The sequence below is a fragment of the Leuciscus leuciscus genome (genome assembly GCF_965113295.1).
Source record: "Leuciscus leuciscus genome assembly, chromosome: 8".
NCBI lineage: Eukaryota > Metazoa > Chordata > Actinopteri > Cypriniformes > Leuciscidae > Leuciscus > Leuciscus leuciscus.
The window spans coordinates 41,752,352-41,769,449 of record NC_138732.1 but is presented as its reverse complement, the minus strand read 5'-3'; the positions used below and the strand labels follow the sequence as shown (position 1 = coordinate 41,769,449).

At 36.2% G+C, this 17,098-nt stretch overlaps 1 protein-coding gene across 1 annotated transcript in view; it reads left to right on the top strand.

The window, feature by feature from the left end:
- uvssa (UV-stimulated scaffold protein A) overlaps window positions 1–17,098 on the top strand; it is a 45,171-nt gene that overhangs the window by 21,745 nt on the left and 6,328 nt on the right. Inside the window, exons 8-12 of the mRNA XM_082178494.1 lie at window positions 5,412–5,517; window positions 11,096–11,297; window positions 12,448–12,588; window positions 12,950–13,133; window positions 13,209–13,320. Coding sequence (XP_082034620.1) covers window positions 5,412–5,517; window positions 11,096–11,297; window positions 12,448–12,588; window positions 12,950–13,133; window positions 13,209–13,320 — 745 coding nt within the window. The remainder of the gene's footprint in view (window positions 1–5,411; window positions 5,518–11,095; window positions 11,298–12,447; window positions 12,589–12,949; window positions 13,134–13,208; window positions 13,321–17,098) is intronic.

Below are 17,098 nucleotides of genomic sequence, written 5' to 3'. Positions count from 1 at the left end.
TTTTGCCTATTTTAATAAAAGTGGTCTTGATCGATTCCTTGGGTCATGCCTAGAACAATGATACCAATTATGAGTCATTGAAAACTGCTGTCCCCCATTTTGAATTTCTTTGAAAACCTACTTTTTTTTTTATCCCCTCCTTGACCGTTGGTCCAATTTTCACCAAAGTCGGCTCAGATCATCTTCAGACATGCTGGCAAAAAGTTATTAAACGCTTTTTGATTTTTGATGTTATTTATATCAAGAAAATGTGATGGCATGATGCCAAGCTGATTCTGAGGCTGTAACTCCGCAACCCTTTGCCATATTGACACCAAACTCTCTTTGTCGGCTCACACTGACCACACCATCTTAATTTGATTACAGTGCCACTTATTGGTCTAAAGTGATTAACAATTCATATTAGTAGTGATTGTATTTGTGATATTTCAGACATTTTGACTAAAATAATATAAAAATGTCTTTAATTGTTGCAGTTAGTCTGATTCTCCCAGTTATGCTTGCTTAAACTAAATAAAATTAAGAAATGTTTGGCAATTATCTGAAATCAAATAAGTTTATTTTTTTATAAATATATTTTATTTTAATTCAGTTAACATTTATTTTATTTCAAGTAACAAAAATATATATTTTTTTAATGGTTTTCATTTTTGTTTTAGTTTTAGTTTACTATAATAACCTTGGTTGGAGGGACAATATCCCAACATTTACATTTACATAAAAAAAATATATATATATAAATTTTTATACCTATTATTGCATAGTAGAAAATACAGTAACACAACAAAAGCATAAAACATTACAAACATTAATTCTGCAGTTTATACTAAAATATATTTCTTAGAAATGAATCTAGTCTATACATTCATTTAAATGTTATGATTATTTTATAATTATTACATAATTAGTTTGCTTTTGAGCAGTAATGGCATGTTTCAGTATGCAATCATCACGCTGATATCGTTTTGTGAACTACGAAAGAATCAAATTCTCCAAATGTTTTGTATCATTCCCTAGAAACTTTCCTGGGCTACTTTACCTGATTGTCAGGTGTTTTATTGTCCTCGCACACAGATCATGGTGGAAGCCGAGAGAATGAGTGTTTTAAATGCAAAGGTGGTTTTCTTCAAATGTCAGCAACACCTGCGTCAGCAAAGACACACTCGTTCTCAGTGTCCACACACACTCCAGTCCGAGAATTATAATACTGCCTTGTGCCTTCGCAGGTTGACGGTGCTGATTTTATCGCAAAAGAATTAAAGTGATTTAAACATAACAGCTACAATTTCCATTGTGCAATGTACTTTAATCTATCAAGAAAGTAACTGCATTGGGTTAAATAAAGACAAGATGAATAAACAGTCTGTTCTTCATCTGGTGGCAGCCAGGCATAAAACAGTCTAGGTGAGATTGAAATGATGTTCAGAGATTGTAATTAGCTGCAGGTTGCAGAAAGACTGATCAATGTTTCAATTTAAGTAGAATGTACCTTTTTTTTTAAAGCGGTGACAGACTTTCCCGTTTCTCTGTTTCCCTGTGGACTCTATCGGCTATTAGCAGTGCTGTTTACATGTGTTAAATACTATGAAAAACGTGGAAGCAACTAATTAAACTCTCAAGTACCAGCCATGAGGTTATTTAAACCGTATGTTTAAATGCAACAACAGTGAACACACTGATCAGCCTGAATCTGAAATATTCCCGGGTGAGACAGGATTAGTGCTGTCTGAGACGCATCCGATTCATTTTGCGATTAATCACAGAAAAATGTGTGATTATTCTAGTTTTTTCCACATATTCACATAAAGGATGTGTTAAAAATATTTATTACAATTAACACAGTATCTGTTTTTTCTGTCATCCTTTGGCTAGAGTTACATTATATGATCACGCTTTTTTTTAAGCCTTATAAATGTTAAAACATTTATAGCTTTTAATTACATTGTAATGTTGAATGGCTATAATTAATGTTTAAAATTGGGGGAAAAAATAATTTTCATGAGACATCAGTAGCTGTATTAGTATCAGTAGCCTTCAGTTATAAAAAATATGCCATTAAACAAGTTTTTTTTTAAATACTGTCTTTATGTTATCTCTACATTAATTTGCAGAATAACTGTGAAAATATTACATTATAAAATATATTAAAAAACGTAAGTGTTATTAGTTGCGATTAATCGCAGAAAAAAATTTGTGATTAATCTAGTTTTTTCCACATATTCACATAAAGGATGTGTTAAAAATATTTATTACAATTAACGCGTATCTGTTTTTTCTGTAATCCTTTGGCTAGAGTTACATTATATGATCACGCTTTTTTTTAAGCCTTATAAATGTTAAAAAATGTATAGCTTTTAATTACATTGTAATGTTGAATGGCTATAATTAATGTTTAAAATTGGGGGGGGGGGGAAATAATTTTTCATGAGACATCAGTAGCTGTATTAGTATCAGTGGCCTTCAGTTATAAGTTTTTTTTAAATAGACCGTCTTTATGTTATCTCTACATTAATTTGGAGAATAACTGTGAAATTATTATATAAAAAAACGTAAGTGTTTTTAGTTGCGATTAATCACAGAAAAATGTGTGATTAATCTAGTTTTTTTATTATTTTTTTATTGATAGACAGCACTAGACAGGATATTCACATAAAGGATGTCTGCAGCAGAGTATTGCATTTTAATACAAGATGAGAAATAATCTCGCACATCAAGGATCATTTTGATATTATGCTGACTTTAAAGTATGACTATTCATTGCATTACAAATTTTCGATTGCGACTACAGGGCTTGAACATTAGGGATTAGTTCATTTCACAGGCACAGAAAGCGCACAGATGTGTGTGTGTGTGTGTGTGTGTGTGTGTGTGTTCACTATAGAGGGCGCGCTGGTTTCTGGAGAAACGCCACCAGTGCACGTAATTGAGACCTCATGCAAAGACAGTTTATACCTCAATCTGCAACTGTCAACATATCGCCGTCCCGCAATAATGAAAAATAAAAGCAAAGCAAGCTAGAATCTTTAGTGCTTTATATCGAGGTCATCACCGAGACAATTAGACAGAATAAATGGAAAAGGAACGCTAGACTTTAAGCAGTGCCCTCGAAAGAGGAAGGGCACGCAGATTATATAAACCGTTTTATTCCAACGACCCCCATATTTAAAAACTGGCGTTCAGTTCTGCATTGTAGCGCGCGGGCCGCTTAAGCACCTTTTGAGTAAATTAAAAGGCATAAATTGTGTTTAGCACTAATGCAGACGTCGTGGTCTCCCCAGGCCCGCGAGTCTGAGCGAGGAGGGGGAAATAGCCTTGAGTTGCTTTTCACCTTTCATAAATTCCAGGCTTGGGATTCCTGTACCTTAAAAAAAAAATAAAAAAAAAATAATCATTTGCAGCCCGGTGGCTCATTGCTATTCAGCGTAGATTGATGGTGGTCATTTAGCCGGCAGTGGAAGTTAAGTGCTGCTGTCGCTCTTGAAGAGCATAATTGGGAGGTTCCACAGGTCAGTGGCAGTGACAGTTTTCTCTTTTGATTAGTGTTGGAGTGATAACAAAACTTACAGCGCGAGTGATGGATGAGGCGGAGGGAGAGAGAGAGAGAAGCGCACCTGAACACACCAGCCACATTCGTCTTCACCACTTACAGACACACAATATGATTATAGAGCTTTATTCTTTTAATTAGCTGTGTTTGCTAAGTCATCACTTCTTTTTCATTGAACATACTTAGAGTTAATAACCATAAGTATTGAAGTGTCCTGAATGCACTCGAGTGATAGGCCTACCTCGAATATAGTGGTTGATTGAGATGTTTTTTTGTTAAAATGCTAATAATGAAAAGTATTTGGAGAGCTCATTTAATGCTGACATACATGTTTTACTCATTATTTAATTGTTGCAGTCAAAAGCTTGGAATAATTAAGATTTTTTAATGTTTTTGAAAAAAGGCTGAATTTATTTGATCAAAATACAGTAAAAATTATGAAATATTATTACAGTGTAAAACAGCTGTTTTCTATGAGAATATATAGTAAAATGTAATTTATTATTGTGATCAAAGCATCATTACTCCAGTCTTCAGTGTCACATGATCTTTTGTAGCATTATAAATGTCTTTATGACTGTCACTTTAATCAATTTAATGCGTCCTTGTTGAATAAAAGTATTTTTTTTTTTTTTCAAGATCGATCTTACTCCATACTTTTGAATGGTAGAATTTGCATAAAAATCTAAAGCAGCACAACTGTTTTCAACATTAATAATAATCATAAACATTTCTTGAGCATCAAATCCTCATATTAGAGTGATTTGTGAAGGATCATGTGACACATGTGAGTAATGATGCTGAAAATTCAGCTTTGATCACAGGAATAAATTACACTTTACTAGATATTCACATAGAAAACAGCTGTTTTAAATTATAATAATATTTCAGAATTTTTACTGTATCTTTGATCAGATAAATGCAGCCTTGGTGAGCAGAAGAGACGTCTTTCAGAAACATGAAAAAAATCATATTTATTCCAAACTTTTGCCCCCGAGTATTTTAAAAGAGTGCTTATTATACACAATATGTGCTCAAAATTCACTGAAATCATTTTGTAAAATCAAATCCGTCACATACAAGTGTTAAAAGTGGACGATAAGCTTTGGCATTGATTTCTTTCAAACCACGAGACTTATGAAAGCTTTTCAGCTCAGCTTGAGCATTAATACACTTAAGATCAGGTCTATAGTCTGGATCTGGTTTGGTCTGTGTTAAGACGGGTTTATCTAGTGCCAGCTGGTCTCCTTAAAGTCAGCGCATGATGTGAACACAGACTCGTATCACCCTCTCTTTTGTAGAACAGCCTGCAAAAAGATGTTATCAGAAACAGTTCGACCTAAGACTAAGACACCCAGTACAAGTGCGAATCCACCGGCAGATCGTCCCACTTTCTGAAACCCAGCAAGTTATTATGGTCTCCTTTGCATGCTGACAGATGCTGGAAAACGTATTTAGCATAACCAGCACTATTTTATACAGTCACAGTTAGCTGGGACAATACTCAGATAGACTAGCACCAGGATGAAAAAAATAAAAATTGGATGTGGTCGAGTGGAAATTCTATTAAGGCTTTGAATTAAAATGTTAAGATGTCCCACGTTACTGCAGAGTTTGCGGTTGAGAGTGCTGTAAATCTGTGTTATATCCTGAGGCCACAGTGAATATCCCATCTGAGTGTTAATCAGCCCACAGAGAATTACACACTGTCAGCAGACCAGCGCTGTTTGTTGGAGAACCACCAAAAAAAACTGGATGTGTTTTGCAACACTAGTTTTTACAGCATGCATAGAGTCGGAGAAAAGCGAGAAAAAATACTTCTTTATTAAGTGTTATTTATTGTAATGTGTGTTTTCTGAGCTAGATGAGAGCTCCTGGGGATGGAGAGGACAGCGAGGAGGACTTTGTGGACGTGCCGGAGAAGGAGGGCTATGAGCCTCATGTTCCTGAACATCTGCGGGCTGAGTACGGTGAGTTTGTTCAGGTGCATCACACATAATCCACATAATCTCTGGTGGATATGACCACACACTTACGGTGACGCTTCAGAGTCCTCTGGGGAAGCCTGTTTGTTTGCAGTGCGGGGCAGGGGATATTTCAGTGTGGGATTGGTGAGTTTAGTTGAAAGGGTTAGCCGTTGAAAGGTTCAAAGCGCGAAAGGAAAGTTTGTTTTTGAGAGTTAAGGTGTAAAGCATGAAACGTACGACTTATGGTTCTGCTTTTCAAAAGATGTAAGTTTTACTTCAAAAATAGGTCGTTTGACAGTGCATTAAAACCCTGCTATTGCCTTCGGGTCCGTTTTTTTAAATTATTTTTTTTATCCATCATTTTGTAAGTGTGTTAAGACTGTCAAAATACACCTTATTTATTTATTTTCAGATTGTTTTTTACAATAAAAAAAAGAAAAAAGATATAGCCATTTAAACTAAATTGTTTCACCTTTTGCGTTCGCGTCCGTTTTGATCCGAAAGGAAATTATACAGATTTTTTTCATCTATTTTTTTGTTAGATATGTCTCAAATTGATTGTGTAAAATACATTTAGCTTCTTTCCTACACTCCTTTATAGTTTATAAATATGATTGCGCATAAACACACACAATAATTCGGTAATTAAAACAAAATGACATAAATGAATGTCTTAGGGTATTTTTACACAGCATTGTTTTCAACTGAAAACGGAAAACTTTTCATGTGTTTTGGGGGTTTATTTGTGTTTTGGAGCCTGAAAACTCAAGATTTTTTGAAAACGGGCTTCAAAGTGCAAGTTTTTGAAAAGAAAGCCGTTACCGTCTCCATGTAAACAACAAAAACGCAAATTTGTGAAAACTGTTTGTGTTTGCGGGGTGTTTCTTGACAAAGTGGCATCGCCAACTACTGGCCTGCCATGCATGATAATTAATCAATTAAATACATTTCGCAGATGCGTGTGAACGGGGGTCGTCTGTTTTTTAGTACATTGTTGTCGTGTAAATACACTCTTAATGTGCTTGTAGAGCAAACGTTCATAGACCAAACAGTCTAAATGGTGTTTGGTAAAGGAAAAGTCCACATTTTTTTGCCTCCTTATTGATGAACATTTGCAGCATGAAACGGAGATTCAAGCTATTTATCGTCTTTTTCCATATGAAAGTAAACGTTTTTGCAAGTAAAATGAATATATTTAGTAAATGAGTAATATTGATTGTTGTTTTGTTAGAAAAAGAAAATGTAGGTTTCATAAATTTAGACTGTTTTGAGCAGTTATGAGTTATATGTTTTAAAATGAATTTAATTATATCCATTGAAGTCAATGGAGTTCATTCTAGTAATTTTCTTATATGTTCTTATAAGTTTCATCTAATGATATATTAAAATAAAATGTCTCATAAATATTGAGAGAAATATGTATTATCCTGCATCACACTGGTTTTTGCTCTAGTTCTTGAATTTCTTTATTGTTTTAATTAATAAAAAGGGGGTAAATGAAGTAATAACATGGTAACATTCAAAACTTTGCAACTTTTGTGTATTCGCTTATTAATAAGTTACTGATTAGATACACATGTTTTTGAAAAATCAGAAAAATTACTGATTCATATCTTAACAAATATGTTGTATTATTATAAAGATGCGTCTCATCAAATCGTGTCAAGAACATTTATTTCCAGGTCACTACAAAATCAAAGGAAAAATAATGATAAAAAATATATAAAATATAGTTTTGCATTGTGACATTTTATGACAATTAAGCACTTTCCCCCTAAATTCTAATAAAAAAAAAAAAAGCTTAAGTTGCAAAGTATTTACACATCATAGTAAATATTATGCATTTGTTGTGCTGTCTTTAATTTGTTGATTTATAGGTCAAATAATCATTTGTATCGCATTACTGTTATAAGAATCACCGTTTGATGATAATTTGGTGTGAAATGTGAGAAGCACAATAATATCACATTCACTGTAAAACAGCTGCACATTTAATAAACTCGGATCTCTTTTTGAAAGGTAATAATAAATTGCTTTAAGCCTCGTTTAAATCAATTATAACCTGGGGCCGCAGATACAAATCTGTTTTGACAGCTGACTATGTGTACATGCAGAAGATTGTTGTCCATCTGGGCAAGGACAGCTCTATTGACAGGGAGCCACAGGCGAAAGACAGAGGTCACTCGATAGGTCAAACACCAGCTAAATACCACAGATTATATTTGACCTCAAATCCTGTCCCGTTTTGAATTCACTGCCATGAAAATAATCGATTACAGTAGCTAATGAGGTTCATGCAGTGGTTTAGTCATTTCCAGATTGTCCTGCTAATGTCTGATGAACTCCACGGCGTACAGTAATGATGAGATGTGACTTCAGCTCTCGCTCCTGTTCTCGTTCTTCATTCGTTCCCTCTCGGCATCTCTAAGCAGGCTGTGACTGAAGATTCATTAGGATATCATTTCTACAACTTCACAGAGCCAAGCTGCTTTCTGCAGTAAAGTATGTAATGATCAGTGCACTGGCCATGCCAAATTAACAATGCGCTGGTGTTAATGAGCGCCCATTAGCTTAGAGCGGTGATTTACACCTGTGTCTGTGCGCTAAACTGCTCACCAACCAAATGAAGTTTAAAGGGGTCATGACATGGATTTTTTTATTACTTTAAAATGTTCCTTGAACTTCACTTATAATGTTAATAAAGTCTTGTGCACAAAAACAAAATAATATATATGTATATATGTAACCCTCATTCTGACCTTCTGTCTGAAATGATCAGTTTTTAATGTGCGGCTCCTTTAAGGCTTGTCAGTGAACAGACACTGTTATGATTGGCTAATGTCACTGCATAGGAAACCATAGCAACACTCATGTTCAACATGTTCTGAAAACATTATCCATATAAAACATTTACAGACAAAGCATTACGAAATCATTGACTTATGGTTTGTGATGCTTCATCTTTCAACTAAAGTTTCTGTGCGAACTCTCCATTGCACTGTGCCTCGATTACAAAATAAAATGCTCCGAACAAACATATTATCATCCGACTAATCCGGGACGCCATTAAAATAAGCCATCCACTTGTTCACGATGCTGGAAACTTCTGTAGTCTGTACAGAGACAAACAAGCTGTTTAAACTGGACAGTGTAGACAGCGCCAGTCATTATAATGGCTTCTGATTTTCTGCTTGCTTTTAACACGACACTCACATCCAGCGTAGGCAAACGTTAGCCGTTAAGTGACCAGTGGGCGGAGCCTATGGTGCGATGATGTAAAAATATTCGCCGATGTCATATGCAAATGTGTTTTGCTGTTTTTGTAGCTTGATTAAATAAATGCTTCATGTTTTACTCAAATGAGAAGGTTTTACTCTCTGAATCTTGCAGGCTGATTTAATGAATGCCAAAAGATCAAGGCAAGTTTGATTTCTCATGTCATGACCCCTTTAATACTTATGGCTAGGGATCTGATCTAGACCCTAACCCCACATATGAGCAATAGCACTAGTGATGCTTACCTTAGCAAACGCCTCCAGCAATCATGTACCGCAGTGAATCAGACCTGAGGCTGATTAGAGACGCGTGTATGTCAGTTCTTTTCTATTGAATTAAATGTGAAAAGCACTACTTTTTTTCTTTTTTTTTGCTGCACTCTATATGCAAAGGAATATAGATTGAAAATGGAAATTGTGCATTAAGAGCGCAACCATTCGCAGTATAATTTAAATACTCCTAAAACGGGACGTGGGAAATATAATTCTGATTTACTGCCAAGTTAACTCCATCATTTCAGATTTATCAATCAGCGCAAGTTAGCATCAGCCGTTTCATTTAATATTACATCAACCTGTCACAGGACTGCAGCTCATCTCTGGCTAATCTTTCCCTTTCTTTCTTTCTTTCTTTCTTTCTTTCAGAATTGCTCCGGCTCTCTCATCCGGAGAGAAACCTTTTCATTCGAAAAGTATTTTGTCTGTTCCTCTCCTCCTTTCTCTCTCTCTTTCTCTTTCGCCATTCCTTTCACAACAGCTTTTATCTATCCCTTTATCCCAGCGTTCCTGTCAGGACGTTATCTCTCTCAAAATTTACATTTTAATTACAAGGCCTGCTGAACTCAGGAAAATCAATAACGCCACCATTGGCAGCTCAACTCTATGTCTACTGCTGGGCCTCTCTATTTCCTCTTATTGATTTATCTCTTTAGCACCTGCAACTTTATTGCTTCAGACAAATAGCTACCATTTTGGTCAATTTGAACAGAAAAAGAAAGGATTTGGTCGTATTTCATGATTCCACAGACTGGAGCGCCGCTGTAATGCAGTGAGTCGTTGAAAGGGAGTGAGCCTGGATTAACTGTACACACCAGAGGATGGAGATCAGGATCGTACGAATCTGGCCGTACGTTTCTCATCCTGTCCTTAGACCTTAACATAGTTTCTTTAGTGTGTAAACCACTCTTTCTGCTTAATTGAACTAAGGCATCACTTTCACTATTGCTTATATTTAGGGTTAGAGATTGGTTGATAAGTGATCAGAGTTATATTTGGAGGGGGACAATAAAACAGGCCAAACAATCTCATAGGCTTACACAGGAGGAGGAATCTGAGACCTCAAACATATATTTTTAGGGTTGTGCAACGATTCATCGCATCCAAAATAAAAGTGTGTGTTTACATAATATATGTGTGTGTACTGTGTATAATTATTTTGTATATATAAATACACACAGACATGCATGTGTATATATATATATATATATATATTAGAAATATTTGCATGTATATACTGTGTATATATATATATATATATATGTGTGTCATTTATATTATATGTAAATATAAATATTTTATATATAAATAACAGATTTTTCTTAAATATATACAAATATTTGCATGTATTTACTGTATATATATTTATATGTCATTTATATTATATATAAATATAAATATTGTATATATAAATAACAGATTTTTCTTAAATATATACAAATATTTTCATATATGTTTCATATATATATATTTTCTTAAATATATACATGAATGTGTGTGTATTTATATATACAAAAATAATTATACACAGTACACACGTATATTATGTAAACACAAACTTTTATTTTGGATGCGATTGATCGTTTAATCATTTACTTTTAATCGTTAATCAATTAAAAGTAAAATAAAATACCTCAGTTATTTATTTAAAAAAAATCAAAATACACATACATTATTTATTAAATGTATCTGAAAATACTGCCCATTATGTAGACTTTTAAAGGCCATATTGGTTGATGAGCTATAAGAGCAGACCCAGGTCGTCAGTGATGTATAGTGGTCAGGTGTCCCGTAAACAGTCTTATGAGGAATTCACCGTACTTTCAAGTTTTAAGCCGGGAAGCTTTCGGGCGAGTCTCAGATCTTCGTGTCTCTCTTAAGTCCAGCTTAAGCCCCTGCACACTCCCACAGGACCCCGCTCAGTCCATCAGACCACCGGTGCGTGTGCTGGGGTCCTGAACAATACAGTCTAGATGTGGCCTTCTGAACGTTTGACCTGTTTTTGTCATTCTTCTCGTTGTCTCTCACAGGACTTGATGAAACTCCCTCAACATCAGCCTCTGAGGTCAAAGCAAAGCCGTCGAGAGCTGCGGTCAAACGTCCCGTTCCCCTCGTGTCCGCCAGCCTGTCTCGACTCAGGAGGAAGATGAGTGATGAAGAGCAGGACCCCACCTGTGCTGCCGCCACGCTGCGTGTGCTCCGACAGAGGCTCGACCCTGCCCCGTCCACCAGGTGATCTGACCTCCATCAGTTCACACACACACTGATGTGCAGTACACACTCAGGAAAAGGGTACAAGAGCTGTCACTGGGACCAGTACCCTTTTAAAAAGGTTCTAATATGTACCATTTATGTACTAATATATACACTTTTGGTAACAATATGTGCCTTTGAGGTATTAATATGCACTCCTCAGAGACAGCTTCTGTACCCTTTCTCTGAGAGTGAAGAAAAAGAGAAGAAAAAAATGATAGCAGTGAAAGTATATGGAAATTATTAAATTCTCAAAAGGATTTAACTGTATGGTATATTGTCAAATATTTTAGTGAAATCTGAGAAAGTATTGTGTAAATTAAATATAAAATAGCTTTTAAAAACTGTATTGGCTGACCACTACTAAAATGACTATATACTATACTATATTCTATATGGAGTCTAACAGTGCAGTTCTGACTATGAGCTTTCAACATGTGTTTTTAAATGTTCCCTTCCTCTATTACTGTAACAGAGTTACATTTGTAGCAGAAATACAGATTCCATATTTTATGATTTAAAAAATATTTTATCATGTTTTTTATGTTTTATTTTTATATTCATAAAATATAATATTTAAAGGTACACAGAGCTCGTAATAAAACAAGAATCAGCATCAAATCCTGAGTGTGTGTGTGTGCGTGCGTGCGTGCGTGCGTGCGTGCGTGCGTGCGTGCGTGCGTGTGTGTGTGTGTGTGAGACCCAGAGCTGGTAATAAAACAAGAATCAACATGGAGGTGGAGATGATGGTGTTTTATTCCTCAACAGGAGAGTAAGTGTTTTATTGAACAGATAAACTGTAATGTGTGTCTCTCTAACAGAGTTCACTGTAGAGCATTATCTATTGTGAAGATCACTTCATTATGGTTGTTGTGTTTTTTGCATACAAACGACAACTTTGTCAAAATGATCCCGTTCACACGGATCACGGATAAAGAAACACTACGCGCATGCGCATGATGACACCGTTTACACAAATAAAGATGATACCAGTATCAATTTCAAAAACGTGCACTTTGAAACCCGTTTTCAGAAGTTTGCGTTTTCAGGCCCCAACGCGTTTGTCGTGTGAATGAATGACCAAAACACAGAAGTGTTTTGTTGAAAAAGTGTGTGTTGGTTGTTTCAGTGTGTCTGAGTCCGTGGTGAGCAGCAGTGGCCAGGAGGGCATGAACGTAGAGAAAGCCTCGGTGGAGGCGCCCATCGTCCCGTTCGGAGTGGATCTTTACTACTGGGGAGAGGAGCAGCCCACCGCCGGGAAGATCATCAAGTACGCTCTCCTTCATGAGAAACATGCATTCATCCGTCTCTCATTGGAGTGTGAGTGGTGTGAAGTGACCACTAGAGAGCACCATTGCATGACTTCACATCAACTCCTGTTCTCCTATATTAACTGATGAAAACATTGATCCGGAGATTTACTGCTTGGCATCATGATACAAGATTTATGCGTACAATATAGAGTCATGCAAAACCTGGAAATATCAGGAAATCATCATTTCACGGGCTGGAAAAGCCATTGAGATCAATGACAGTCATGCAAAAAATGCACTTTGAGAAGCCAATTTCTACATGATGAAGTGATGTGTGTTTTTTCTTTCAGTAAGACCTGTTTTTTCACTGGTTTTCAGGCAAACATCACAGCACCAGTTCTGGGTTCCTCACGAGGTGGAAGAAGAAGTGGAAAACGAGGAGCTTTCTGCAGAGATGAAGTCGAGATACATCACGTTCGCTGGGAAATTCAAACCTGTGGAGCACAAGTGCAGAGCACCAATGCCAGATGGATCTTTGTGTGAACGTCAAGATAGAGTAAAGGTCAGACGAGCAACAGCGATGCGAGCAGGACACACACTGAATGAAGTACTGACATGAAATGTGATGTAATTTCAGTGCCCGTTCCATGGACGCATTATCCCTCGGGATGAGCTGGGAAGGCCTGTTAACCCAGAAGATGCGCTGCGGTTGGAGAAGGAGAAGTGGAAACGCCAGGAGCAGCAGCCAGGTCAGACAATACATGCAATATACAGTCAAACCAACATGTATTCAGACACCTTCAACATTTCTCACATTATCACTGTTTATTTGCTATAGTTTAGAAAATGGTGATAAAATATGACAATAAATCAGTGGATATTTGACTGGTTTTGTCCGTCCTTCTGTTAGACTGTCTCACACATGAATGATGTTGAATATCTGTCAGCTGTTAAATTTGACTACACAATTAGATAATACCAGTTTAGCTCAACCAATCACCAAGCAATGCTTCATTGTGTTCAGTCTGTGTGTAAAAAGAGCATTAGTTACTAAAGAAAAGACACTTCAGCAAAACATGATCAGCTCAAAGTGTCGGAATCATTTTTGGTCCCAAATTTTTATAAATGTCACTGGTAGTCCCTGTATGAAGAATTATTGGGTATAATATGTCACAGTTTACTTTATTTTGCTCTCCTCACTTAGATAAATTAACTATAGTGTCCTGCACACACTAGTAAATAAAAATCAAATATAAAATCTGGTGTCTGAATAATGTCTGGATTGACTGTATGTAACTTAACTAGTCAGAGCACATTCTTTTGGCGTTCTTTGTGTGACACAAAAGCTGTTCTTGAGGTTTTCTCACTATGAGGACAGGTAGCAATGGTACCTTTATTTAATCTTTAGGTAGATTTACAGTGGATTACTTTTAATGGTGTGTTTTGTCATTTCGGAGCGTGACAGTGCTTATATACAGTCATTGTATGGAAAAGAGCAGCGTGAGCATTCTTCAAAATACCTCCTTTTGTAGAAGAAAGTCTTATCTGGGGAACTGCCTCTTAAAATGTTTGCCAAACCTCTCGTCTTCAGGCAGGGTTTCCCAAACTGTGTTGTCCGCCGATATCTACCCTGTAATTTTAAATAATGTTTTATTAGTGTAACAACAACTCATTCACATGTTTGCGGTTCTGTAATGTTGGTTAATGGTCACATGACACGCACAGATAAAATATCTTATCGTTTTTAAAGTGTTGTGTTTTGATTTGTTTAGATTTTTTTTAGATTATTTATAAATATAGGGATTATTGTTATTATGTGAAGATATTATGGAAGCTTGTTTCCGCCACAGAATAAAACATTTTAAAAGATAATTGTGACTTTTTCTCTCTCAATTGCGAGTTTATTGGCATCTTTTCTCAGAATTGTGAGAAATAAACTCGCAATTATCTTTTTTATTTTTTATTCTGTGGCGGAAACAAGCTTCCATAGATATAAATATATTACTGTCATAAATTAAAATGGTCCTGTAAAATAAAAATAATTCTAATAATTATTACATCATTAATATCCCTCATCATTAATATTTATGTCTTAAATTCTCACATTCAAATCCTCAAACTTGTATTTTGGAGGAATGCTGCTGAAATGCTGTAAACTTCTGTCCAAAAATTTTGAAATTATGCAAATTAAGTGAACCAAGCACACATCGCATTCCCTAAATGCCCGTTAAACTCGCCGTACGTACATAGATGGAGTTCAAAAGCAGCATTTACTTGTTCAGATTAATTGTGCAGTCATGTGTTTTTATTTTAATGTCACATTTGATGTAATTATTAACTTTTTTTTTCATTTGTCAAACCCTGTCTCAAGGCATGTTTAATGCATCCTTGCCAAATCGACCTCACACACACCAAACCTGAAAGCCTGATAATCTTCTTTCATTTTCCCTCGTGTTTCGGAGACCCCCAGCCCTTCAGTAGCCAGTGTCCAGGCCAAATCCCAAATCCCAGACATCCATCACCCACAGTCTGCGGGACTCCAGGAAGAGATGAACTGATGCAATCCCATCCAAGTCATCATCAATACTCAGATAATAGGACAGGCTGCATCTCACTCCTTCTCTTTCTCTCTCCGGCTTCTTTTCTTCTGGAGTCGGGTGCTAAAAGCCAATTAAGCGGCGTCTCCATGCTGTCACTGGAGCGTCGGATGTGCTTTCTTTGGCCACACTTTACTTGTTAACAAACAGTTATCTGAGGCAACTGACTTCAGGGCCCGCTGACCACTGGCTTGTGAAATAGCATCTTTTGTAACTAAGTAAGCTATCGATCCCCGCGACTCCGTCACGCCCTGTGCCGTGGACATGCCGGTTCTCAGGGTAACCGCAGGACCCCCCCTCACACACGCACACACACACACACACACACACACCCGCTGCCGGTGTCCATCAGCCCCTCGACTGAACACTCGAACCACTGAATTCTGCTTCAGCCCGTCCAAACACTTCTGATGCTCGTGACTCTCAGCACTGTGTTTGTTCTGTGTGTCTGACGCAAGTTTCTCGTTCTCTTGAGTTTAAACGAACCCCTGATCTACAGTAAGTGTGACCTCAGATCTAGCGCCTACTTGCAATTCGATGAAAAATCATATTGATTTACGTTGAAGTAGGGACCTGAGCCATATCTAGAGATCAGAATATCATAGACTCTCAGGGAAAAAATGTTCCAGAAGCTGCCAGTGTTGTGACGGATTACTTCATCTGGATTACATAATCCGATTCCAAAAATTAAGTACTTGTAATTAAAGTCCCCCTGTAGTCAATAATTGTATCCCTTAAAACTCATCTTTGATCACCAAAATGACATATTTAAACGTTTTTTTTTTTTTTCTTGAAAATAATCCTTCATGCCTTAAAATATCTTGAATGTAACTCGACACCCTTGCCTCATTTAGTATGCGTGGTTCTATGAATATGCAAATGAGCCCCGCCTCCACTCACTCACTCAGCTCAGAGATCCACTGGTTGACGATCACACGTTGATCTGATTGGTTACAAGGTAGTTTGTGACGTCAGAAACACCAGCGATTTCAAAGCGTGTGTTTGAGACTGTCTTTGGTTCACTGCAGTTTTAAGGAGGAAATACTCAGCAATGCTGTCGACTTATGAACTTACACATGGTTTGAGTTAAAGCGCATTAAAAACAACATAAACAACATTAAACGCTGGATTTTCACCACAGGGGGACTTTAAGTTGTAATTACGTGTAATTAGACTACAGTTACTTTTATATTGATTAAATCATGATTACATATTCTTCACACAATGGCAGTAAATCATTCATAATTTATTGTCTCCCCATTTCTTCTGTTGGTAACACTTTATTTTAATGTGTCGTTGTTACACGTTACATGTATTTACTATAGTAATAACTATAAATTAGGCATAATTACATGCAACTAACCCTAAACCAAACCCCAATCCTGATCTTAACCCTATAGTAAATACATGTGGTTAATTATTATTACTCAGTACTTAAATATGTAATTACACTGTAACAAGGACACATTAAAATATAGTCTAACCCTTCTTTTAAATGTTTTAAATTTTCTTTTCTAAAAAAGCATATTGCTTATACGCATTCAGAAAGTCTTCTAGTTTTGTGGAATAGGTGTTTATAATTACATGGAGAACTGATAGGCCACAAAACACTTGACCACTGGTTTTACAGAAATCATTTTTCTCAACATATCAGACTCCTATTGAACACATTCACTATTATTTAAATTATCATTCATTCATTTAACCATGTATTGCTATGTCTTTGGAAACCCTTTTTCTTTCAAACACATTTTTATGATCACTTAATATCCTTTAATTAAACTCACAAACCCTTGCAGTTCCTCCGTATAACCCTGAAGTAATGTAATGTTTAATGGACTTTATGCTGTTGATAACAAAGATGGAATATATTTTCTCTCTTTTTTTGTAGTTTTATGTCAGTATATGGTGCAAGATTATCCTATTCAAA